General features: G+C 33.7%; 1 protein-coding gene and 1 pseudogene across 1 annotated transcript in view; one reads left to right on the top strand and one right to left on the bottom strand.

The window, feature by feature from the left end:
• Positions 1–12,478, bottom strand: part of SLCO1B3 (solute carrier organic anion transporter family member 1B3) — a 39,994-nt gene extending 27,516 nt beyond the window's left edge. The window contains exons 1-8 of the mRNA XM_015536116.2: positions 12,337–12,478; positions 8,675–8,807; positions 5,340–5,461; positions 3,844–3,990; positions 3,584–3,682; positions 3,074–3,316; positions 1,863–2,027; positions 83–278 (exon numbers count right to left, since the gene is read on the bottom strand). Of these exons, the coding sequence (XP_015391602.2) occupies positions 83–278; positions 1,863–2,027; positions 3,074–3,316; positions 3,584–3,682; positions 3,844–3,990; positions 5,340–5,461; positions 8,675–8,807; positions 12,337–12,478 (1,247 nt within the window). The remainder of the gene's footprint in view (positions 1–82; positions 279–1,862; positions 2,028–3,073; positions 3,317–3,583; positions 3,683–3,843; positions 3,991–5,339; positions 5,462–8,674; positions 8,808–12,336) is intronic.
• On the top strand, positions 8,898–11,625 carry LOC102971338 (annotated as a pseudogene).
• Positions 12,479–25,843: the final 13,365 nt, after the last annotated feature.

Raw genomic sequence — 25,843 nt, 5'->3', positions numbered from 1 at the left:
TGTTATCTTCCCTGTTTTACTTATAGTCTTTTACATTGTATAGTTTATACATTGTGCAATTAATATATTGACATATACAAACCCATCATAGGTCAATGTTAGGCCAGCAACTGATTTGCTTTCACAAATTACTGCAAAGTTGAATTGTTGAAATATGAGGGCCAATGCACTGGTATAAAATGATAATTTGGCAATTCCAAGCAAGCTAAGTTTGAATTTTTTAATGATATATCCTCCTGTAAATATTCCAGTTGCAACAGTTGGTAAGGTTATGGTTCCTAGAAATAAGAGAAAAAAAAATTGTTGTTATATAAATATGGTTATTCTGAAATGTGTTATAATATGAAACACAGAGTACATCAACCAAATGTATCCCATCTTACGACTTAAGTAGAAAGCCGATAGCCCTGCATGGAGGTAGGAGACCCAGTGTACCACATAGGAGAAACAAAAATAACTTCTTGATGCCAGTGCTGGGGATTTGGGTCCCCCTATAGCAAAAGTCGGGGACTGAGAATATTTGAATATCTGAACAGATGGTTTCTGTGAGGGAGTTTCTTCTTCTGGAAAACAGCAACAAAATATCACCTGCCTATGAGACTTGCATTCTACTATCTAAATCCTTTACTCCTCCTCAAAATGAAGAGTTCCAATCCTTAAAAACTCATTCTAAATTTGTCTATCATTTTAAAATTAAATACTAGAATTAATATCTCTTCTTTATTCATCCCAACACACATATACCCTAAAATGATAAATAGGCCTAAATATGGTATTAAAAATGACCCCTATTATAACTTTTCCATGTCATTGTCCTACAAGAGTTATTAAAGGTAAAGATCCCTCTAACAATAACAAACAACAACAACAACAACAACAACAACAACAACAACATAATTCAGGCTGGGAACCTTACTGGGAGTCAAACTCAACTTTTACCATTTAAACTTTTACCTTAAGTTCAATAAAAGTATTGAGCAGAATTATCATTTTCTTGTTTATTTATGATCACTCACATGCCACTTGAGACGTTCAGTTTAATTTATCAAATATTTACTGAGTTTCTACAATGTGCTGAGTACTGTACTAGGTAATGTACTGCTCTTAAAAATCTCATATTGGGGCACGTGGGTGGTTCAGTCAGTTGAGGTCTGACTCTTGATTTCAGCTCAGGTCATGACCCCAAGGTCGAGGGATTGAGCCCTGTGTTGGGCTCTGCACTGAGCATGAAGACTGCTTAAGATTCTTTCTCTCTCTCTCTCTGCTCCTCTCCCTAACTCATGCTCTCTCTCTCTCTTTCCAAAAATAAATAAAATAATAATAATCTCATTTTATACTGGTGGTGAGGGAAGAATTATATAAGAAAACCTTTTCTTCAAAAGCAAGTCTCAATATGTCACTGGAAACAGATATAGCAAAATAACTCATAAAATATGATACTTGTTTGAATTATGTAGACATCAATGATGTGTTTGTTTTCTCTTTCCTATTTTTTGTAGGTAGCTGAGTTCTGATTTAAAGTCAATGAATTATGAAATTATGATTACATTACAAAAGGATTTGTCTCAGGATCTCAACACTAAACTATAAAATTCAATTATGCAGATACTATATCTAAATAGTTCATTCACGTGCAACTTTTCTTCTAGGAATTCATCTTCTCAAAAATAGCATGATATGTGACTTCAAATGCAGAACAATGATGACACCATGAGACAGACAAATTCAACAAGATTTGCAAAAAAATAATTAGAAATTATACTTACTAAAATATAAAATTGCCTTCACAACGAAATGTCACTTGAAACTCAATTACTTGGTAGTATATAGCTTATCAAACAAACATAAATAACGTGTCTTACCAAGAAAAACGTTAGCCTCAGATGCTGACTGACCATACTGTTGCTCTATGTATTTGAAGACATAAGTAATAGCACCAATATGGCTGCTGGCCAGTAGCAATGATGAAAACAGTAATATAACATATAGGGGATTGGTAAGGATGCTTTTCAAGGACTGGAAAAAATCTATAAAATTATAAAGATAAGATATTACAATGCAGCTTAAGTATACATTAATATCTTAATTTCGTAAATATAATAAAAGTTAAATAAGATTGAAAATTACTTAAATATATAACATAGAAAATCAGAGTACCCTGCAATTCTACTGTCAACAGTTTTTATATTTTCCTTCATTTTTCCATATGTTCATTAATATCTATTCAATTAGTTTATTTTACCCCAAAGTGAAATCATACATACATGCTGTTTTGCAACTTGCTCAGTTCACTTCATATTTGGTTATTCTTAGTACACTATCATACAACTGCATGTATCATTAATTCATTTATTCATTCATTCAACAAATATTTGGTTTTCAACTGGGTCCCAGGCAATATGCTATGTGCTCAAGAAACAAAAGTGAATAGACATGCAATGTCTCTTATTTGTTAGCACTTAGTATTAATTTTTATGTTAATAATACAATTATTAAGTAGAATTTTACCTTTAAGTAGAAAGTTCACAGAAATGAGAAGACCAAAGTTAAAAAATTATAAAGTTCTATTTAATGCAGGACTCAGATCTGTTTCTTGGTATGCAACTTTTCTGCTTTAAAATACTATATAGTATTATAAATCACCTTTCTTGTGGTACAAGGAGAAGAAGAGAATAATGATGTTGTGTCTCAGGTGACATTATTACAACAATAGTAGAACAATCTGTGCCTACAAACAGGTGTGTGAAAAATTCATAACTTCGGTGCATGGCATGAATTTTGTGGTCTGTGTCTATAATTAGAGGGGTGACTAATTGTAACGGATGTTAAAAGTGGAAGGACTTTCTTAGAAATAATTGTAGTAAGTGTTAGAGTCTAGCAAGACAGGACCAGGTATGGTTATTTAGAGATGGATGACGTGGACCTTGAAACATCTCGCTCTATAGGTCTCTAAAAGTTTCTATCAAACAGAGTCAGAACTATGCTTTCTCCCCAGTGGCCACTAAGAAATAGTTTCGTCTACTTTCATTTGAAATTAATAATTCCAAATTGACTATAAATGTGAAATACTTACCAGTCATATTTTCACTAATATTTTGCCCACGGTTGGTCACATTAGCTATTTGACTCCTTTTCTCATTTCTTTTGGGGAGATGCGAAGATACTAAATCTTTACTTTCTTTCTGTGGTTTATCCAGATTTTGGGGCAGGAAAAAGAATGGAATGGAGGACATAATGGATAATAGTCCAGCCACAAGGAAACCAAGCCACCAAGCACCAACCCAACGAGAGTCCTTAGGAGTAATTCTGATACTGCCTAGAATAAAGAATTATAAGTAGCCAGTCAAAAAATCATTTTGAAATGCAATAAATTCTGAGCAATAATAATGACTGCTACCCTTCGTAGATACAGAAATTAAACTCTATTACATCAATTCTGAGACACTATTTTTTTAATTTTGTTCACACTTCATCACACATATAGTCAGTAAAGAACTACTGAAAAAGTGGATTCAGTATTTGGAAGGATGATGTCCTGTACTTGAAAAGTATTATTATGTTACCTTGTTCTTATTATACTTACTGAGATCTACATATCCAATATCCACGTACATTTTAGCAAACAGAGATCCCTGTATAAAGCCAATGATTGGACCAATCATTGATATTGCATGCAAAGTACCTAAAAATATTATAAAACAATTTTATCAGATGCCAATAACAACATTATACAAGTCTCCAAAGAATTTTTTAGTAAGTAAAAAAATGAATTTAGGAACACTATTATTTCAAGGGTGGACCCAGGGAAAGTAATCATAAAATCTAATATTTTCTGTACATTACCTAAATAAAAAGAAGAATGTCCTGTTTCAGCAAAATCATCAATATAAGAAATCCCCAAGGGTACTATGGGGGTTTCCCCAATTCCACGGAGCATATTACCCAGTAGTACATATATCCATAGATATGATCCAGATTCCTTTTCACAACCTATGCAGACGAGAGTGTTTTATTTTAAATATTAATTTTAGCATTTATATAAGAAACTCAACTGCTTTAACCCCTTAATTATTCCATTTAAGATTTTTTTTTATTTTTTCGAATTATAAGACTGATTCATAGTTACTTTACAAAATTTGACAATATAGGAAAGCAAAAAGTAAACAAGTAAAAACTAAGTTATCTATAATCCCACCACATGCAGAGAGCTACTTCTCATGTTTGTATGTATCTTCCACATTTTCAGTTCACATAAAAATATGCATAATATTTATGTACATTATATTTTTAAATGTCCAGATCATATTATAATCTCCTTTTACACTTAACACCATGTTATGTCAATTTCCCCATGTTTTTCATATTTCTTTTATATCAGGGTTTTAATGACTGCATGGTGGTGTGCTGAATATGTTTTGTAATTAATTAATCCCTTACTTTTTACTCACAAAATATTTTGAAGTTTTCATTCTGTTAAACAGGTATGCCGTAGCTAGAACTGTAAATAAATCCAGTCACATTCCTGATTATTTCTTTAAGATAAGTCAGTAAAAGTAGAATTGCTGATTTAAGCATGTATGCTCTTTACTATATTGAAAATTAACTTTCAAAAATCTAGAAATTTATATACTCCCAGCAATACATAAATGTTTCTCCCTGTATATCATTTCTTTTTATTTTTAATAAAAACAGGTAGAAAAATCTTTTTTGAAATGTTTTCCTAATAAGTAGAAACACCCAATAGGCAAAAAAAATTATAACTATAATTTACAATTTGTGTCTTAATAGGTAAAAATAATCTTTAATTGGTGTAATAATTGTGTTTTTCCTAAGGAGTAAAGTCGCATTTTTAACATATTTATACCACTTTCCTAATTTAAATGTATATATTCTTTGCCAATTTCCTACTGAAATATTCTTTTTTAAAAAATTTTTAATGTTTATTTATTTTTGAGTGAGAGAAAGAGACAGAGACAGAGCATGAGAGGCAGAGGGGCAGAAAGAGAAGGAGACACAGAATCCGAAGTAGGCTCCAGGCTCTGAGCTGTCAGCACAGAGCCCGACGTGGGGCTCGAACTCACAGACTGCAAGATCATGACCTGAGCCGAAGTCAGAGGCCCAACTGACTGTCACCCACGTGCCCCAAAATATTCTTCTTTTCTTATTACTTCTAAAAGCTTCTTATATATAACATATATTAGCATGGTTTTGTCATATATACATAATAATGCAAATACTTTTCCTATTTTTAACCACTTTTGCTAATAAATCTCATAATAATTTTCACAGATATAATTAAATTGACCAGTTATAGAATTAGTGACATTATCAATTCTTACCTTTTCCTACTATCTTAGGTGATGTACTATTGAGTAACAAATTTTCACTAATTGAACAGGTTGAAAAGCTTGTTGTTAAATTTTCTGATGGATTGACAAGACTTTCTGTAGAATACCTGTAACTGTAAGAATATCAGCAGATTTAAAGCTTTGCTTATCTACTGAATAGTTTCACTTCCCCAGAAATACAGATAAATTTTCCCACTTTATTTGCACAGTTTTTTTCTCTAAGTTATCAGAATCCCTTTTGTGAATTTCCCAGCTTGTATTTTAGGAGAAGAAATGGGTACAAATGAATGGGAATGCCCACTAAGAATTATTATTCAATACTCCCCAGGAAAGGAGGATTATCATTCTAGGAGTGCTTGTATTCTGTTCAAGAGGTACAATATCTTGGTTTCATGCTTTGTTAAAAAACGAAACAAAAAAATCCCCTGCTAACTATACCTATCCACCCATTTGAATTATCCTCAAGTGGCCCCAATCTAAACCTCCTGGTAAACTTTATGATAACATTTAATAAACTTTAGTGTTTTATAAGTCAATCTATAATGCATACCAGTTCATCTATATATTTTATCAATACCTGTCTGATCTTCTGTCACAGATATTCGTACCCCCATCTCCCCCCCACACACTCAAATGTCTGACTACAAAACTTAGTTTTAAAAAATTCTAGTCTATTTCAATTGAGTGAGGAAGAACTTAATAAGAACAACAGAGATGGAGCTAGTATAGGGACAGTGTTGATCCCAAAATACTGAGGTGTCCTGTGAGCTCCAAGGGCAGCCTACTGCAGGCCGGGCTTTATGCTCAGCTCCAGGGAACTAGAAATAAAACACACAGCTTTTGTACCGAGGGCATTTTATTCTCTATAAGATAAACATATACAATAAAAGACATGATAATTTTAATATAATAGGTCCTGAGTTGTCATAAAGGAAAAGGGGATAATCATCTTTCCTCTGAATTGGGGAAGGTGGTAAACTAAAGAAGAATTCACAATGAAGAGGACATGCAAGATAAACCTTAAAAAAGGATAGGGGCTCAACAGTTAGACAAAGAAGGAAGATTATGCAAGGCTATAGAAACACCATGCACAAAGGTATAACATTATCATGCATGACACATGGGGGAACACCACAAGCCTTGAGTATGATTCTCCACTCTGGGGAGCAGTGTAAGATGAAGCTAGAAAGATAGTCAGGTTATATATAAATGAGTTTGGATATTAATCCATAGGCAAGAGGCATTCAACATTTTCAACTATGACCAACAGTAAGAAACACATTTTGCATCACAACAACATATACATATGCGTGCGTGCACACACATACACACAAATATATATATATATATATATATATATACACACACACAATCAAAATAAAAGTTTCATAGAACAATATTTGTTTTCATACTGTATATTCTTCTATTTTATTCTATCCAATCCTCTCAAAAGTTGTTGGTTTCGATAATCTGAATTGGTCCCCTAGTGGGTCAGAATCTGAAGCTTGAAAAACACTGCTGTAGGAAATTGGGAATTTTAAGCAGGAATAAAATAAATAGATTTGTGTTTGAAAATGAATAGTATGGAATATGAGTTATAATGGAGTTGAGACTGAAGGCAAAAACTCTAGGCCCGAGATGTGGGAAGCTTAAGTTAGGTTAGGAAAAATAGGGATGAAAGAAGGAGACAATCTGACACATTGGAAGTAGAATAAGGAAGATTTGGTGGCCACTTGTCATCTGTGTCAAAATAGAGAATCTAGAATGAGCCCCTTGACTTTGGTTTGAGTTCCACTGTGGTTAAATTAATCATTATTGAGAGAGTGAATGTGAAAAATCTGAACTGGTTTTGACACAAGGATGAATTTAGTTTTGAATATATGAATGGGAAATTCTTATCGGATGTTAGGCTGGAGATACCCATGAAGTGGTTGACTATATAGAGACTAAGTGTAAGAAAAAATTAATGTATATATGTGATTGATACGTATAATGCACACACTTCATACAAAAAATCCAGAATGAAAAATGAAGAAGACTGAAAAGGGAGGTTAGGGGATACTGACATTATGGTGTCAGCAAGAGAATAAAAGTATGGGCATGATGAAGAAACCACATATATAGAAAATAAATCAAGAAACAGAAATATAATGAAAATAAGAAGCAGCAGCACCAGGAAGAAGACAATTCTTATGACAGTCAAATAAAGGTGGGGAAAGGAATTAGTATGCCAAAAGACATGACTGTTTGTGTTGACAATGAATAAGTAATATCTTTAGCAGAAATTGTTCATTAACTCTCAATATCTATTCTTCTCTCTTTCCATTGTAATAGTAAGTGGGATTTTTAGCTAGGAGCATGGTAGCCTGGAATAAAGTCTACTTTTTCCAATGTCTTTATATCTGGATATGAAATGTAACAAAGTTCTGCCCAATGTGAAGTTAGGAGAAGTGTTATACTTCTGAAAATATTTCTTAAGCCCCAGCCAGCACGCACTGTTTCTTCTGGTTCTTCTTCCCTTCTTTCATCTTGTTGCCTGGAACAACATTGCCAATTTGGAGCATGAGGTTAACACCATGCAAGGCAGAGAAATATTGGGGCACCTGGGTGCCTCAGTTGGTTAAGTGTCTGACTCTTGATTTTGGCTCAGGTCAGATCTCAGGGTTCATGGGATCAAGTCCTGCATCAGGCTCTATGCTGACAGCACGGAGTCTGCTTTGGATTCTCTCTTTCCCTCTCTCTCTGCCCCCACCCACTCATGCTGTCTTTCTCCCTCTCTCAAAATAAATAAACATTTTTTTTTAAAAAAGGCAGAGCAATATGATAAAAAAGAAGCATGAATCTATTATGCCTAGTCTGGCTACATTAATTTTTTATGTGGAAAATAAGTTTCTATCTTATTTAAGCCATCACTATTTTAGGTTTGCTGTCATTAGTATTTGACTCTAATCATAATGATACAATGACCTTAAGAAGAATACTCTCAATGGATATGGTAGTGGGTTAGGTGATAAACTCTTATTGAGCATTAAAAAAAAACTTGTAAGCAAATACATGCAGTGTATGTCGTATCAAAAGGCCATAAAAAGTTCATTTACTTCCTATGAAAATGTATACCTTCTTTAGTGCTATTCATATCTGAAAGTCAATGAAAGCCATGGCTGATAAAGCAATAAGTTACTTATACAAAATATACTTCATTTCTACACATGCTTACTGGGTATTCCTCTTAAAAGATGACTGCTTGTTTAAAAGGAAAAAAGATGAAATTCTACCATTAATTTATAGTTAAATGATAATTAAGGACAGAACTGTTTAACACTTACTAGCCCATAAAAAAATGTGGTAAAGCAGTCAAAATACTTCCAGTTCCCATAATGAAGCAACCAATTCCAATTATCTTTGGTCTGTGTAGTTTGGATCCAAAGTAACTCACAAATACAATCACAAACAAATTTCCTAGAAAGAGAATAAAATTATTTCGACATGATTAATCATAGCAAACACTGACAGTCCAATTGTGTGTCCAGTAGAATGGAAAGCCCCAGAATGAATACAAGTAAATCATAAGACATAGTACCTTCCCCCAAAGGTCATGTAATTCAATTGAGAAGATGAAACCCACTTATATTAAATCACTCACTGTAAAATTATATGTTATTAATAAGAAGAAGAATGAGTTTTAGATAGGAAAGAAATCACTTGAATGACCAGGTAATATTAGTGACATAAAATTTTACTGAAGAATTTAGATTGGTTTGAATTGTTTTTGGCTGGAAAAAAATGCATAAAATCTTCCTGACCTGAGAGAAAGGTGTTCATTCAGGGATTTATTGATTCACTCCTATAATTTTTTAAATTCCTATTAAGTACCTGCCATAGTGTTAAGAGCTAGAAATTAAAAAAAAAAAAAAAGGAATAAACGATAGTATTTGTCCTCCAGGAACATATATACCAGTGATAAAAATAAATAGATGAACAGAGGTGGTATTAGATCACAGAAAAGAAGAGCTTAAATTAAGTAGGGGTTACAAGAAAGTTTCCTGGAGGTGAGGCCATTTGAGATTTAATGTCTAGTATAAATTATTTAGATTAAAAAAGGGGAAGAAGAGTATTCCAAGTAGAGGAAGTCATGACCAGCCTAATCTATCTGGAGCTACATGTATAACAGCAAATAGACACAAATCAAGAATTGCTAAAGCAGTTGATAGGGAAAAAAATTAAATAAAAGTGCCAAAATGAACTGGTAGATAAAGTAACTTATGGAGAAACAGTTAAATAAGGAAACTAAAAAGAGGAGGAACTGAAAAAATCCAGTTAGTATCTCTAGAGGTACTATGGTATGGTGCATCCATAAAATAAGAACTGGCAGACTAAAAATAGAGAATAATAAGAATTTTTGTAAATCAAAAATAGTAAGGGATGTCTGGGTAACTACATTGGTTAAGTGTCCAACTTCAGCTCAGGTAATGATCTCACGGCTAGTGAGTCTGAGCCCCAAGTCAGGCTCTGTGCTGACATCTCAGAGCCTAGAGCCTGTTTCAGATTATCTCTCTCTCTCTCTCTCTCTCTGCTCCTCCCCCTTCAAAAAAATAAACATTAAAAAAAATTTTAAATAGTATAGAGAAATGTACATATTGGGACCTAATAAGATAGAAGACAGCATCAGAGATTGATGGAAAATAAAGTCAATACAAGTAGAATTTTAATGCTTATTTATTTTTGAGAGAGAGAGAGAGAGCGCGCACAAGCAAGTGGGGGATGAACAGAGAGAGAGACAGAAACCAAAGCAGGCTCCAGGCTCTGAGCTCTCAATGCAGACCCTGGCATGGGGGCTCCAACCTATGAACGCGATATCATGACCTATGCTAAAGTCGGTCGCTTAACTGAATGAGCCACCCAGGTGTTCCAAACAAAGATAATTTTAGACAGAAAAAGTTAAAGGAACCAAACTGTGAGGAAATTTAATATCTGTCTTATATATGTTCCAGAAGAAAATAAATAATAGAGAGAAAGATACACATCTAAAAATAGAAAATAAATTCCCTGAGTTAAAGGGAGACCTTCAGTTAAAGTTAACCCCTCAGATACATTTCTCCAGAAGTAATATAAAAAAAAAAAAAACAGCCCTGATATATGTTAGTAAAATTTCTTAAATTCAGAGATAAAGAGGAGGTACTCATCAGTGCATGACAATGATATTTATAATGATGTCTTATATGTAATATTGGGTGTTAAAAGGCAGTAGGTAAATATTTTAAATGTACCAAGGAAAAGATTTTGAAATTTAAATTCCATACTCAAATTATTACTTGAATACAATGGTAAATACATTTTCCAACAAGCAAGAGCTTGGGAAATATGTTATGTGTTCAATTATTTCTGGGAAAAAATAACAACTTAAAGATCTACTCCAGAAAAACTAAAGATGAGATTTGAAGTCATAAGATTCAAGTAACAGTGGTAAGCAAAGAAACCAGGAAAATCTAAAACCATGCCCACATAATTGCTGTCGAATAGCTACAAAGTTTAACAAAAATATTAAGAATCCATTCCTCAATAAAAAGAGACACACAGAAAATTACAATTTAAAGTTAATAATAATCCAAAACTAAAATTCTAGATGGTTTCATTAAATCTCAGAGGTGAAGAGTGAAGGATGCAAGGTGTCGATAACCTCTTAATCATGAAAAAGCGGAATTCATAATAAAAATATAGATGGGTCTTTCTTTATACAATAGCTTTATTCAATAGCTAAATACACTTTAAATTAACTTAAAAGATAAACAGCAAACTTATAGAAAATATTTGTAATTAATAAAGCATACATAATTTTTGAGTCCCCTCAAATCATTAAGAAGTCTAAAAAGGGACCAAAACGGTGGCCACCACGAAGAAGGGGGATGCAGAAGATGTCAATGTTACTTTTGAAGACCAATAAAAAGATGAGCAAACATGCACAGAATGCAAGTAGAACCACAGAGCTGAAGGAAGAAATAAGATGTGAAAAAGATACAACTGTAAAATTTACAAGTTGTTGTGAGGACATCACGCTTATAAGGTGATGACCACTTAATCATATCTTATCAAATCGGTGATATTTTCACCAGTCATCCTCAAGAAGAAACACAGGACATGTTAGGAGAAGCAAAGAAAAATTTGCAAAAGTAAACTAATGCCTTAAAATCCGGAACGGAATTAATTCAGTGGGTGTTAGCAGATTCAATTACATGCAAAATTCGAGAGCAACATAAACCTTGAAGCTGATGAAAGTTAAACATTTTATAATACTTTTTAATATTTGCTCAATAAACTTGGATATTATTTAAAATGAAAAAAATTCTGAAGGGAGGAAGACAAAGGTAATAAGCTATGAATTCACAAAGTAAGAGAAAATATTGTCCAGTAATAATATAAAACCTCACTGTTATTAGAGATATCTGAATTAAAGAAAACAAAGCAATACATTCAATGTTCTATAAAAAAAAACTTTCACCCCAAATTTTATACCCAGTAAAACAGTAGAACAGAGGTTGCTCCAAAGCTGTTCCTCCTTCCTCAAATCATCAGAATCATAATCCTCTCTCCCAACTTTAAAAAAAAAAATTTTTTTTTTTTCACTAGGGCACCTTGAGAGAGGAAAGGTACAGCCCTAAAAAGTATTAGCTGCAAGCAATGAGTTTGTATAAATCAGCATTTCTCAACCTCTACATTATTGACATTCTAAGTTAGATTAATTCTTTTTTGTGGGGATTGTCCTGTGCATTGTAGGATTTTTAGTGGCACTCTTACCCTCTACTACTAGATGTCTATAACAATCTCCCTCCCCCCAGTTATGACAACCAAAAGTGACATCAGGTATCATCAAATTGCCCCCGGGGCGGGATAGAATTTACTCCTAAGAATCAATGGTGTAGAGCTTTTATGAACAGTTTTACCTCAACAAATCTGGTTACTAAGTAATAATAAAAATAGAAATGAAAATTACCAATTTCAAAGCCTCCATCAATTAAGCCAGAAACAGAAGATGATATGTCAAATCTCTTTTCTATCTGAGTGATGGAACTTTTCATAACAACTCCACCGAGTGCCTTACACATAAAGCTGAGTGACAGGGCTACTAAGAACATCTATGAAAAAGCAGAAAGAAAAGTTAAAATGATTAATAAAAAGACTATAATGCTTATGTATGCATAGAATTAAAAATGGCTTATCTTATTTACTTAAAAACATTATTTTTATCACAAAAAGCATACCCACCTTTCCTCTATACCAATTGGTACTTTAACATTACCTAGTCCTTTAACATTACCATCGCTACAGTGATAAACATCATTTTCTAATTTGGTTACAACATCAGGTAATTAGAGCAGGACAGTCAAGGCTGTTATTTTTTATTTAATATTATTAAAGATTTCTAGATGATGTCTGAGATGGCCATGGTGATAAGCTATTCTTTATTCCTTCATGAACAGTATAGACTAACTGAGAGGGAAGTGGCTAGACATTCTCAAAGGTGGCATTTCTAGGAATTCAGCTAGAAATGGAACTTTTTTTTTAATTTATAAATCATCACTATTATTGGAGAACAAATTAAAATGAAAACAACAAAGTATTCAATGTTCTAAAAAAAATACTTTAACTCTAGTGGTTATAGGTGTTTTATTTTCAAATTAATTTTAACAAAATTTGTTGATTTACCCATAAGCAAATTCCTTTTAAATCTAGCATTAAAATATTATTTTGTTATTGACTGGATGTTTGTGTCACCACCAAATTCAAATGCTAAAATCCTAATCCCTAATGTGATAATATTTGGAGATGGGTTCTTTAGGAATTAAGTCATAAAGGTAGAGCCCTCATGATAAGATTAGTGTCCTTATAAGAGCTTACTTTCTCTTTCTGCTCTGTGAGGACACAAGAAGGTACTATCTGAAAATGAGGAAGAGTGTCCCACCAGAACCCAACAATGCTGGTATCCAGATCTTAAGACTTTCAGCCCCCAGAACTATGAGAAATAATTTCTGTTGTTTAAGCCACCTTGTCTGTGGTATATTCTTTATAGTAACCCAAGCTGATTCAGACAGGTCTTTCTCATTGCCTTCTACACCACTGCGGGTAGCCACCATCATGTTCAGCCTATTAAATCTTTCTGCTTCTGCTCTCATCCTCCCTCTCAACACGGTAACTACAAAAATTCTTTCAAAATAAAAATTGGATCATGCCATTACTCCCTGTTTTCCCATCTCACTCTTAGTAATATCTAGTTTTTCCAATGGCCTACAAGACCCTAAATGATCTGTCCTCCCCACCCCAACTATCTGTTCCCCACAAGTATTCCCTCTTACTCTTCTGATCTCATCTTCCGTTACTCTACTTCTTACTCATTCCTCTCCATCCACACTAGTCTTCTTCTTGTACCTTGAGCATCCCAGGCTTATTATTTTGCCTCAGGTTATTTGTTCTTGCTTTTATTCCTACAAGGAAAACTCTTCCCCATAGTTATGTCCCTATCACTCACTACCTCACATCCTTGAGGGTTTTGCTCAATGAAACTGTGTTGATCTTTTGTCTAACTACAACCTAGTATGTGTCTTGCATGAGGTCATGCTTGGAAAAAGAGATAAAAGGCCCAATACAGCCGTTCCATGGCTGGAAAGATGTGTGTACTTTCATTCTGCATATGGAATTTTGATGAAGTTGAAAAGACTTGAGAAAAGTTGTAAATGTTACCACTTATTAGAAATAATTAAGTGTTCTTATATAAGATATAGGAAGTCATCCAAGAGTGAAACACAAAAGGTGGAATGATATCAAAATCAATTTTACTAAATTGGTGAAGGGAACAACAAGACTCACAGGACAAAGATATTAAATTTGTCGAGCAGGATTAGAAAAAAATTGTATGAATATTTTCTTCAAGGAACGCCAATTAGGAATTCTTGTAGAATTATTTACTGTCTTTACATTGTAAAAGAGAAATTAAAATTTTCAGGTTCTAATCATTTCCCAAAAATAATCATGTTACTGACATCAGAAATTAAGAAATGTAGATGTGAATGATGTCAGCAAGATGACAGAGGAGCCCCCAACCCACCTTCCCCCATGGATACATAGATTTAACAACAACAACTGAACAAATATCTCTATGAGAAATCCAGAACCCACTTAAAGCATTTTTGCATCCTAGAGAGTGTAAAGCCAACCATGCAAGCCCAGTAGGAAAATCTGACACTGTCAACTTTCTTGCTAATTGGGACAAAACCCCCAACTCCTATCTTCTCTATGGGGACTTAAAGCAGAACTTATATCCAATGTTCTGACTTGTAAGGGGGCTGCATGAGGGACCAGTTTGTATCCAAGTACTGACAAGAGTAGATGGCCAGATTTGAGGCTCTGGGAACAAAGACAATAAACCATGCACCAGAATCATGCAGTACCATGGATAGACACTAGGTGGAGAACCAGTACTGTAGTTTACTAACACAGGGAGGCTGCAGTATCTCAGACACCAGGAAGAACTTCTAAGTAGACACCAGCAAACTTCTTCAAATAGCCCAGGGAGGAAACACACCCAGAAAAAAGTTGAGAGGTCTAGAGAATCTCTAGTCTGGCTAAGTAGTGAAACTTATCCCTGTACAAAACCACAGAGAATTGGCTGATTCTTCAAATGCCAAAATTCCAACAAGAAATAATAAGACATATAAAGAAACAGGGGACCACAACACATTTAAAAGAAGAAATTAAATCTCCAGAAATTGTTCCTAAAGAAATGGAGATATATGAATTGCCAGAAAATGAATTCAAATTTACCATCAAAGGGATATTCAATGGATTAAAATACAGAATAAATATACCTCTAAATGAAATCAGAAAAACAATGCGTAAGCAAAGTGAAATTATTAATGAAGAAATAGAAACTAGAAAGAAGAACCTAAGAGAAGTTCTGGAACTGAAGAAGATATTGCCTGAATGGAAACTTCACTAGAGAGATTCAAAATTAAACAGAAAAGAATCAACAAATTCAAAGACTGACCCAAGGGGAAAAAAATTAATAAAAATGAAGAATATAAAAGACCTATGGTACACCATCATGAAGCAGAACAGTATATGCATTATGAGAATGCCAGAAGAAGAAAGAGAAAGAGGCAGAAAATTATTTGACGACAATGGACCCAAATTTTCCTAATCTCAGTGAAGAAATTTTAGGAATTTAAAGAAGTTCATCTAGGATAAAATATAATGAGACCTACACCAAGACACATCACAATCAAATTGTCAAAAGTCACAGACAAAAAGAAAATCTTGAAAGGAATAGGAGAAAAGTAACTCATCACACACAAGGCAATTTCCATTAGATTATTGTCAGATTTTTCAGCAAAACAACCTTTCAGTCTAGAAAAGAATATAATATAATATTCAAAATATTGAAAGTAAAAGACTGCCAACCAAGAATACTGTATCTGGCGAAATTGTCCTTTAAGAGCAAGGAGAAATCAAGACTTACCCAGATAAGTCAAAGCTGAGGGAATTCATCACACTGGATATGCCCTACAAGAAACACTGAAGGTTCTACAAGTTGAAGTGAATGGGTGATGAATAGCAACACAAAATGATATCAAATGAAATATTCCCTAGTAAAGGAAATATAAATTCCCGTATTATTGTAATGTAGGTGAGTAAATCACTTATAAATCTAATTTAGATTTTTAAAAGCATAAAGAGTCATTGTAAATTTATGTTAATGGACATGCAATATAAAAAGGATAATTGTGTCATTAACAACAAAGTGGGATGGAGGCAAATACATAAAAGTGTAATTTTCATATGCAGTTGAAGTTCAGTTGTTCTCAGTTTAAAATAGAGAACTGGGTGACTCAGTCGGTTAAGCGACCAACTTCAGCTCAGGTCATGATCTTGCCATCTGCAAGTTTGAGCCCTGCATCAGGCTCTGCGCTGATAGCTCAGAGCCTGGAGCCTGCTTTGGATTCTGTCTCCCTCTCTCCCTGCCCTTGCCCCATTCATGCTGTCTCTGTCTCTCGAAAATGAATAAACATTAAAAAAAAAATTTTAAAATGGGGTGCCTGGGTGGCTCAGTTGGTTAAGTGTCTGACTTTGGCTCAGGTCACGATCTCATGGCTCGAGCCCATATTGGACTCTGTCCTGAATGATTGCTCAGAGCCTGGAGCCTGCTTCAGATTCTGTGTCTTCTTCCCTCTCTGTCCCTCCTCTGCTCACGCTCTGCCTCACTGTCTCTCAAAAATAAGTAAATGTAAAAAAGAATTTTAAAAAAATAAAACAGATGGTTATAACTTTAACTTGTTTTACGTAGTTGCAATGGTACCCACAAAGAACATGTCTATAGAATATACATAAAGGGAAATGAGAAGAGAATCAAAACATGCCATTACAAAAAAAGAAAGAAAGAAAGAAAGAAAGAAAGAAAGAAAGAGAAAGAAAATCAGCAAGAGAGGAAATGAGAACAAAAAATTTAAGAAAGGAAGAAAAACAATTGACAAAGTGGCAATAGTTCTTTTCTATCCACAATTACTTTAAATGTAACTTGATTAAGTGCATCAATTAAAAGACATAGGATGTCTGAACTTATTTAAAAAATAAGATTCAACCATATACTGTCTATAAGAGATTCACTTTCAATCCAGGATACCAAAAGGCTAAAAATGAAAGGGTCTGTAATAACCTGGATGTTTCTATCCCTTGAAAATTCATATTGAAAATCTAATCTCCAAAGTGATGGTATAAAGAAGTGTGGCCTTTGGGAGGTTATTATGTCATAAGGGCAGAGCCCCCATGAATAGGATTACTGTCCTTAAAAAAAGAGACCCCAGGGGGACTCTCATGCCCTTTTTCCATGATATGAAGACACAATGAGAAAACAGCCATCTGTGAATCAGGAAAAAGCCATCTCCAGTAACCTAATCTGCTAATACCTCAGACTCGGATTTCCCAACCTCCAAAACTAGGAGAAATAAGTTATTATTATTTAAGCCACCCAGTCTATGATTTTTTGGTTATAGTTACCCCACAGGTGAGAAACAATATTTTATGCAAACAAAACCTAAAGAAAACAGGGATGACCATACTTTTAGCTGACAAAATAGTCTTTAAGCCAAAAAGTATTGCAAGAGACAAAGAAGGACAATATAATGAGAAAAGGGTCAATCATCAGGAAGATATAACAATTATAAATATGTGTCTAACATTAGGGCACTCAAATACATAAACGCTGACAGAACTAATAGTAGAAACAGAAACATATTAAGAATAAGAGATTCAATACCCCACTTTCAATAGTACAACCAGACAAAAACCAACAGGGAAACAGAAGACTTGAACAACACCATAAGCCAATTAGACTCAATTGCACCCAGACATTTATAGAACACTCCATCTGTCAGAATATACATTCTCCTCAAGTGTACATGAAACATTTTTCAAGACAGACCATATGTTAGCTAATGAAGCAGTCTTAACAAATTTAATAAAATTGAAATCATACAATATATTCTCACTGACTGCATGGAGTGACATTAAAAAATAATAGCAGAAGGAAACCAGGAAAATCCATAAATATGTAGAAATTAAACAACATCACCAACAGATCAAAGAAGAAATCACTAGAGAATTTAGAAAAAATCTGGAGACAAATGAAAATGAAAACACAACATACCAAAACATACGGGATGTAGTAAAAGCACTGCTAAAATATAAGTGTATAGTGATAAATGATAACATTAAAAAAACAGAAAGATCTCAAATCAACAACCTATACTTATACCTCAATGGTCTAGAAAAAGAAATAAGCCCAAAGTTATCAAAAATAAGTAAATAATCAGGATTAGAGGAAAGATAAATGAAAAAAGGAATAGAAAAACAATAGAAAAAAATCAATGGAACTACGAGTTGGATTCTGAAGAAATCACCAAAATTGACAAACTCTTAGATTAACTGAAAAAAAAAAAAGAGGAGGCTCAAATAACTAAAATTAGAAATAAAAGAGAAGACATTACAAATAGTATCACAGGAATAAAATAAATTATAAGACACTGCTATGAACAGTTATATGCCAACAAATTGGGTAGCCTAGAAGAAATGGATAAGTTATTAGAGAAACAATTTACCAGGATTGAATAATGAATAAATAAAAAAAATCTTTAACAGACCTATATCTAGTGATGAGACTGAAGCTGTAATTAAAAACCTCCCAACATAGAAAGCCCAGGACAGTTTCACTGGAGAATTCTACCAAACATTTAAAGAATTAATGCTAATCCTTCTCAGATTCTTCCAAAGAATTGAAGAGGGCACAAATTCATTAAATGAGGCCACATTACCTGATATCAATGTCAGACAAAGACATCACAAGGAAAGAAAACTACAGACCAATATCCCTGAAGAATATTGATATAAAAATTCTCAACAAAATACTAGTAAACAGTGTCCAATAGCACATTAAGAGGATCGTACATCATAAACAAGTGGAATTTACAATTAGAATGCAAGTCTGACTCAACATATGAAAATCAATCAATGTAATACATCACATTAACAAAATGAAGAATAAAACCACAATCATCTCAATAGATACAGAAAAAGCATTTCACAAAATTCAACACTCTTATGATAAAAGCACTCAACAAACTAGGAATAGAAGCAAACTAACTCAACAGAATGAAAGCTGTATATAAAAAGCCCATATCTAACAGACTCAATGGGGAAATATTGAAAACTTTTCCTCTGAGATTAGGTACAAGGCAAGAATGCCAACTCTAGCCACTACTATTCAATGCCATACTGGAAAGTCTAGCCAGACCAATCAGACAAGAAAAAAAAAATTAAGGGCATATAAACTGGAGAAGAAGTAAAATCATATTTTTACTATATTATTTATTTATAATTATACTTCCTACTTATTTATAATTTATATAATTTATACTGTTACTACTATTTGCTCACAGATGACATGATCTTATATGTAAGAATCTATAAAGATTCTACACACAAAAAACTATTAGCACTAATAAGCAAGTACAACAAAGATACAGGATAAAAAATTAACACTCAAAAATCAGTTGTGTTTCTATACACTGAAAATAATCAATCTGAAGAGAAAATTGAGAAAAGAATACCATTTATGATAGCATCAAAGTAATAAAATATTTAAGAATACACTTAACAAAGATGGTGAAAGCCTTGTACACTGACAACTACAAAACATTGCTAAAGAAATCAAAGATCAAATAAATGGGACATCTGTGCTAGCAGACTGGAAGATGTGCTATTGTTAAAAGGTCCGTATTACCCAAAGTTAAAATGTGCAACCTACTAAGTGGGGGTATGTTGATGATAAAGAGAGGCATGTTAAACAAGGAAAGATGTATGTTTTCATGTATTGAGTGGGATACCCTAACTAACCACCTGTGAGTTTTCCCTGGGACCTCTCACCAGTGTGTTGTGGCTTGAAGCACCCTTGGAGCCACTTCCATGCTTTTCAGTTTTCTTCTCCTGCACAAGTCTTAGACTAGGATTTTTTTCTAATTCTTTTTACTAATTATCTTTCAGAAAACCCTCATGGTTTCTGATTTACAGAATATATCTCTTGTTTTCTAACACAGTTATGAGTTGCTTTTAATACCTTTTAGACTATTTATTAAAATTGGAGGGAGGAAGAGGTGGCTTCTGCCTTATTATTCTTAGCCTGCTATGAAGAACTGGAAAGCTTCAAGTTAGAGCTCTCTTCTAATGAATAAATAGAAAAAATGTCATCAGGCTCTCCATCAAACTCAGATGCCTGACACATAATGAGCAAATACTCAATAAATGTTTTTGGGTTGTTGAAAAAATTATTATTCCTCCAATTCAGATTATAAATCTGGTACATGGTCAACATGTAATGAAACCTCTCATTTCTTGGTTTCCTCAGTTCTTAGATGGCAATTATTACAACATGTTTATTATAATAAACAATGAGGATTAATTGAAAAGACATACATAAAATTTTTGACTTGCAGAAAGTGCTAGCCACACAGAAAGCACTCACAAGTGTGTTTTTATTACCATTGCAAACTACCATCAACCAGTTTTTAGGTTTAAGTTCATTTAGACCAAAACAGGATTTATGATCATTTAGCTAAATACAGTTTCATGCCATACACTATTATAGGCACTGCAGAATCAATAATGAGCATATTGACAATATGATTTATTGATTATTTAAGAAATACAAAAGTGAACTCTCATTTAAATGCTGACCGTCAAGCTCTCATTTGTGAAATCAGAGAAGAAAATTTCAGAAAAGTAATGGAACATATCATTAAAGCATATGTAAGTATAACTAAATACAAACTCTGTCCTGTAGAAGAAGGAATTTCTAAAAGTTCAGAGAAAACTTTTGTATAGTCCATGTCTCCAATCTTAAAAGGAAAATTAGCTCAAGATAAGAGAGGGACCTAAAAAAGTAAAAATCTCACAGTATAATTCTAAATTACTTTTACAAATAAGAAAAAGGTAATAGATGGAAATACATAGCCATCATAGAATCTCTCCAACGAGCTGGGATTTTAGAAGGATATGAAATGAATATAGATAGATTTATAAATGAGCTTTAAAATTTTTTTAATGTTTATTTATTTTTGACAGAGCGAGAGCGAGAGTGAGCGAGAGAGCATAAACAGGGGAGGGGCAGAGAGACAGGGAGACACAAAATCCGAAGTAGGCTCCAGGCTTTGAGCTGTTTGCACAGAGCTTGATACAGGGCTTGAATTCATGAATGGTGAGATGATGACCTGAGCCAAAATTGGACATTTAACTGAGCCACCCAGTTGCCCCAAATTGGGTTTTCTTTTAATCTATAACCCTATAAGATGGGCATTTTTAACCCTATTCCTAACACAGAACTGAGGTTCAGAGAAAGAATGACACGATGATTTTCTTAGAACTTAAAAAAAAAAAATCAAAAGGAATAAGAAAGCTGAAATCTTGAGTGAAAAACATATAAACACCTGTGCCATTAGGTAGAGAATTTAAGATTGAAAGATTTCAAAATAGAGATATAAATGTTCACAATTATCAAATAGAATTTAAAGTATCACAGATAAAAAGAGACAACTGGCATGCAGATAAGAGATCAAGTTGATATTTACCTGCAATCATGGCAAGTCAGTCCTTTAGCTTTTTGGCAAGAGTTCTGGAACTGAAGTATGAAGACAGTTCCAAGTTTCCAATTGGTTACAAGTACAGCCAAGATTAACTCTGCTAACTCATCTGAACCTCAATTCATTTACTTAGCATTTATTGAGCAACTCCAATACAGCAATTACTCTGCTACATCTTGGAGTTGAGACAGGTGCAGAGTAAGAAGGGCAGAAAAAACTAGATGAAATCAATGTCCCAAATGAAGTAGTAATTTCCTGGGACAAAAACAATAAATAATTCCAGCATAATAATGTAATGAGTACTATAAATTTATAATGTTATGAATACATAGAAAAGATGATTAATTCTGTCTATAATGGTTAAAGTTTCTATAGGTGTGGTGACATGTGAACTAAGTCTTTAGGAGATAATAGAAACTGGGGTGCCTGGGTTGTTCAGTCAGTTAAATGTAGGACTTCAGCTCAGGTGATGATCTCGCAGTTCATGGGTATAAGCCCCGCATTGAGCTCTGTGCTGACAGCTCAGAGTCTGGAGTCTGCTTCAGATTCTGTGTCTCCCTCTCTTTCTGCCCCTCCCCTGCTCATGCTCTCTCTCTTTCTCAAAAATAAACAAACATTAATTTTTTTAAAAAGAGATAATAGTAACTTATAAATTGAAGAAGAAACACATTTAAAACAAAAAAGGAAACACATGAAAAATCTGAGCAGTGGAAGAACACAGATCATTTGAAAAACAAAAAGAATATCGGTTAGGTGGAACATAAAAATAGAAATACACAGACACTGGGAGATGAAATTGTATTTTTAAATGTAACATAAGGAGATCAAATTTTAGAGGGCCAATTCTGATATCCCTGTGGAATATGTACTTAACGACAAATTTATTTGAAAGCTGATTTCAGAAAATAAAGATGAGTTGGAAAGAAGGAAACAAAAAATCACAGACACTTTGGAGTTTAAGAGGAGAATCAATAAGATGTGGGAATAATAGAAAATGAGTTTTCTGATCTTGTTTTCTAGGTTTCTAGTTTGGATAACTGTATGTTATGAGCAATAGTTATGAGCAAATAACTATTATTGCTATTTGGGATGAGAAAAAGAGAGGTTTTGGGGTTAAAAACAATGAAGTCACAAATCAAGTTTGAGATTCCTAAAAATAAACATACATCAAGTAGACACATCTGGCAGGTTTGGGGCTCAAGAGAGAGTTTTGTCTGGAGGTCCTTTGCAGATTTACTAGGGAATAGCTATATAATCCATTTTCAAGTTTATTCTGATGAGGGACGCTGCGGCAAGCTGAGGGCAAAACATAGGCTAACATTACCACCCTCCCCCAGGTGGAATGTGTGTGATATTCCTCGGACACTTCTGGCTACCCAAAAACAAAGGAAAGGGGTTTAAGTGCTTGCCATAGTAATGTGGAAAACTAAGAAAAATGAAAAGATTAAATTCCCTTACTGCCTATAACCCAATGACAAGTCCTTGAAACCCTCAGAATGACCTCCCTCTAGGATCTCAGCTGCTTCAAGGATGACACTTTGGTAGGGGCAAAAGAGAATCTTAGTTTAACATTATCCCAACCTTGAGTATCTTGTAAGTCTACTTCCTGTATCTCTACTGTCCCAAGGTATGTGCTGGCAATCATACTCCAAACTTACGACCCCCTGATATACATCTGAAGGGTCTCATGATTGACGTTTTATTAAAAGGTAATAAATGGCATTTTCCTAGCAACACCTAGCCCCTCAAGGTCCTGGAAACCTTGCTTCCAAAATATCTTAGAGACTTACTTTACCCCTAACCCCCTCCCAAACTGAGGGTATATAATGAGTTACCTGTCACTACCCCAGCGCAGTTCTTCTTGCCCACAGGGCCTTTTCCCATGTTTTAATAAAATGACCTTTTTGCACCAAAGATGTCTTCAAGAATTCTTTCTTGTCTCTGGGCTCCAGACCACCCCACCCACCATCACCCCAAAACTTCATCAATTCCATTAAAAAATCTCATACCCTTTTTAAAAATATTCCTGTCCTTTCCACTACAAAGTGAGAGTTGTTTACATTTGCATAAATCAAATCTTATTTTTTGCATCACTTCTCAAGTATCCTTAGCAGGCTATATTATTCTCACTTTTCAATTTGTTTTTTCAGGGTTTTGTTTCAGGCTCTCTCTTTTTTTTTTAACTCCACATACTCTCTCTAGGAAAGCTCCACAATTGCCATTGTTTTTGTTACCACCTAGATGCTGATGATTACCAAATCTATATCTTGAGCCAAGATTGCTTTTGCTGAGTTTTAGATTGCTTTTCCAAAGTGCCTACATTTGAACTCCATTCAGGCTCTTCATTGTTATGCACAGATCTCACTGTCTTCTTCCTCATTTTTCACCTCCTTTTCCTGGATCACCACATTCAACCTGCTGCCCAGGCCAGAGCTACTCTCTTATTGATTACCTCCAATCAATATCCCAAAGCTAAAAACGTAACCTTATAAATATCTCTTTTCAACATACTTCACTTTATATTTCTACTTAAATGACCATCATCTTTCACCCAGATTACCACCTTTTCTAAGCAGTATTTCTCATTCCTCATTGTTATTCTTTTCACACTACAGCCAGGGTGATTTTTAAATATGTATAACCATTTCCATTTCTAAAAGACCTCAGTAAATTCCCACTAACCTAATCCTCCAACAAATAACAATTATAAAGTCAAAGGGGAAAACAAAATCACCTGGAGGAACACAGGGGAGGGCAAACAAAAGCAGTCAGATTCTGGATGGGAGATGATACTTAGAAGAAGAAAATGGTTAAGGTTAGTTTCTCATTCTTATGGCTTTGAGGTGAGGTCACAGTACCTCAAAGCTAAAACTCTTTTTGAAAACCTATAGTCCTTTTAATCTGAAGAATGAGAAAGAAGAGTTTAGTTTAACCACAGTCACCTAAAAGTTAGGGGGAGATTCTTATAAAGAGATCCAGAGAAGGTAGGTGGTGGGATGGTGGGGGGAGGGGTGGAAAATTGGAAAATAGGGTGATTGTATACACTCATTAAATCTTTGTTGAAATTTAATCCTTCAATGTTTTCATTTTTATTCTTAGATTTCTTATGTTTCAAAACTTGTTTATTTTCCATGTTAATACGGTGATATAAGGCACTCTTAGCATGTTTTACTGAAAACCAAAATTTTCATGGTTGAAATCTACAAATTATTATTTGATTTTTTTTGTTTTTAGTTATCTCTTGAAAACTACATCTAATGTTTTTCCTGCCTTTTAAGGTCAAGGTATACAGCTTTTAAATTAATCTTAATTCAAAAATATTTATAATGTAAAATTATTATGCTATTTGCTTTAGTGAAATAAATTTATTTTTCTCTCATCTTCATGCTGTGCAAAAGAATTTCTAGTTAGAATGCTTTGTGAACGTCTTTGTTGTTAGCTCTCAACTTCCATAAGTTTTAATTTAATTTAGAATTGAATGTAAATATTATAAATTTAATACACTATTTCCAATTAGGATTCGAGGACAATATACTGATGTGTTTCAGAAAAATTAGGCTTCAGATACATTCTTTCTCTCTTCACCTCATTTTATTTCATATCTGGATTCTATATCTCATATTTTCCCCCTTCTTTTTCCTTATACCTCTTTCTCTTTGCATTGTTTTCTTATTGGCAAAAGAAGAAAACTATCCATGGACTTGGTGTGCATGTGATGCAAGAAAACAAAATCTACTTTGCAATGACAAAGTCTAGATCCAGATGCCCCTTTTCCCACTTAATAACCTAACAAAGATGGAAATGTTACACTGAACTTCAGTTGCCTCATACATACAAGAATAATATATAACTTTTAACTTATTTCATAGAAGTACTCTCAGTTTGAAAGGAAATTATGTTCCTGAATTCATGGAAATGTTTGTGAACGTTTGTCAGTACACCAAACATGTATGAAATTTGGAAGCCCTTTATTGATTTATCCTTTTTCTCTATTTATGAATATAAGACCTGTTTCTGAAACTTCACTCCATTCACACTCTCTGTTTATATTAATTGTTCTTGGCAGTGGGAGAAGAATAGGAATAGTGTTGACTGTCAAGACCCTGCCTACAAGCTCTATAAGATATACTATAACTGAGTTAGAAAGATGTATATTATAGACCAAAAAATTATAAAGCACTTGTCTGATGCATAAATTGGGCAGTGCATCCCATACCTAAAGATTTAAGCAGTATTAAGTATCAACCTTATGCTTTAAAAAAAAAAAAAAGGTCTGTGTCTTATTTTTTTTTTATTTTTTTCATGTTTATTTATTTTTGA

The sequence above is a fragment of the Panthera tigris genome, chromosome B4, assembly GCF_018350195.1.
Source record: "Panthera tigris isolate Pti1 chromosome B4, P.tigris_Pti1_mat1.1, whole genome shotgun sequence".
NCBI lineage: Eukaryota > Metazoa > Chordata > Mammalia > Carnivora > Felidae > Panthera > Panthera tigris.
Note: the sequence above shows the minus strand (reverse complement) of the source record. Positions and strands in the feature narration are given on the sequence as shown.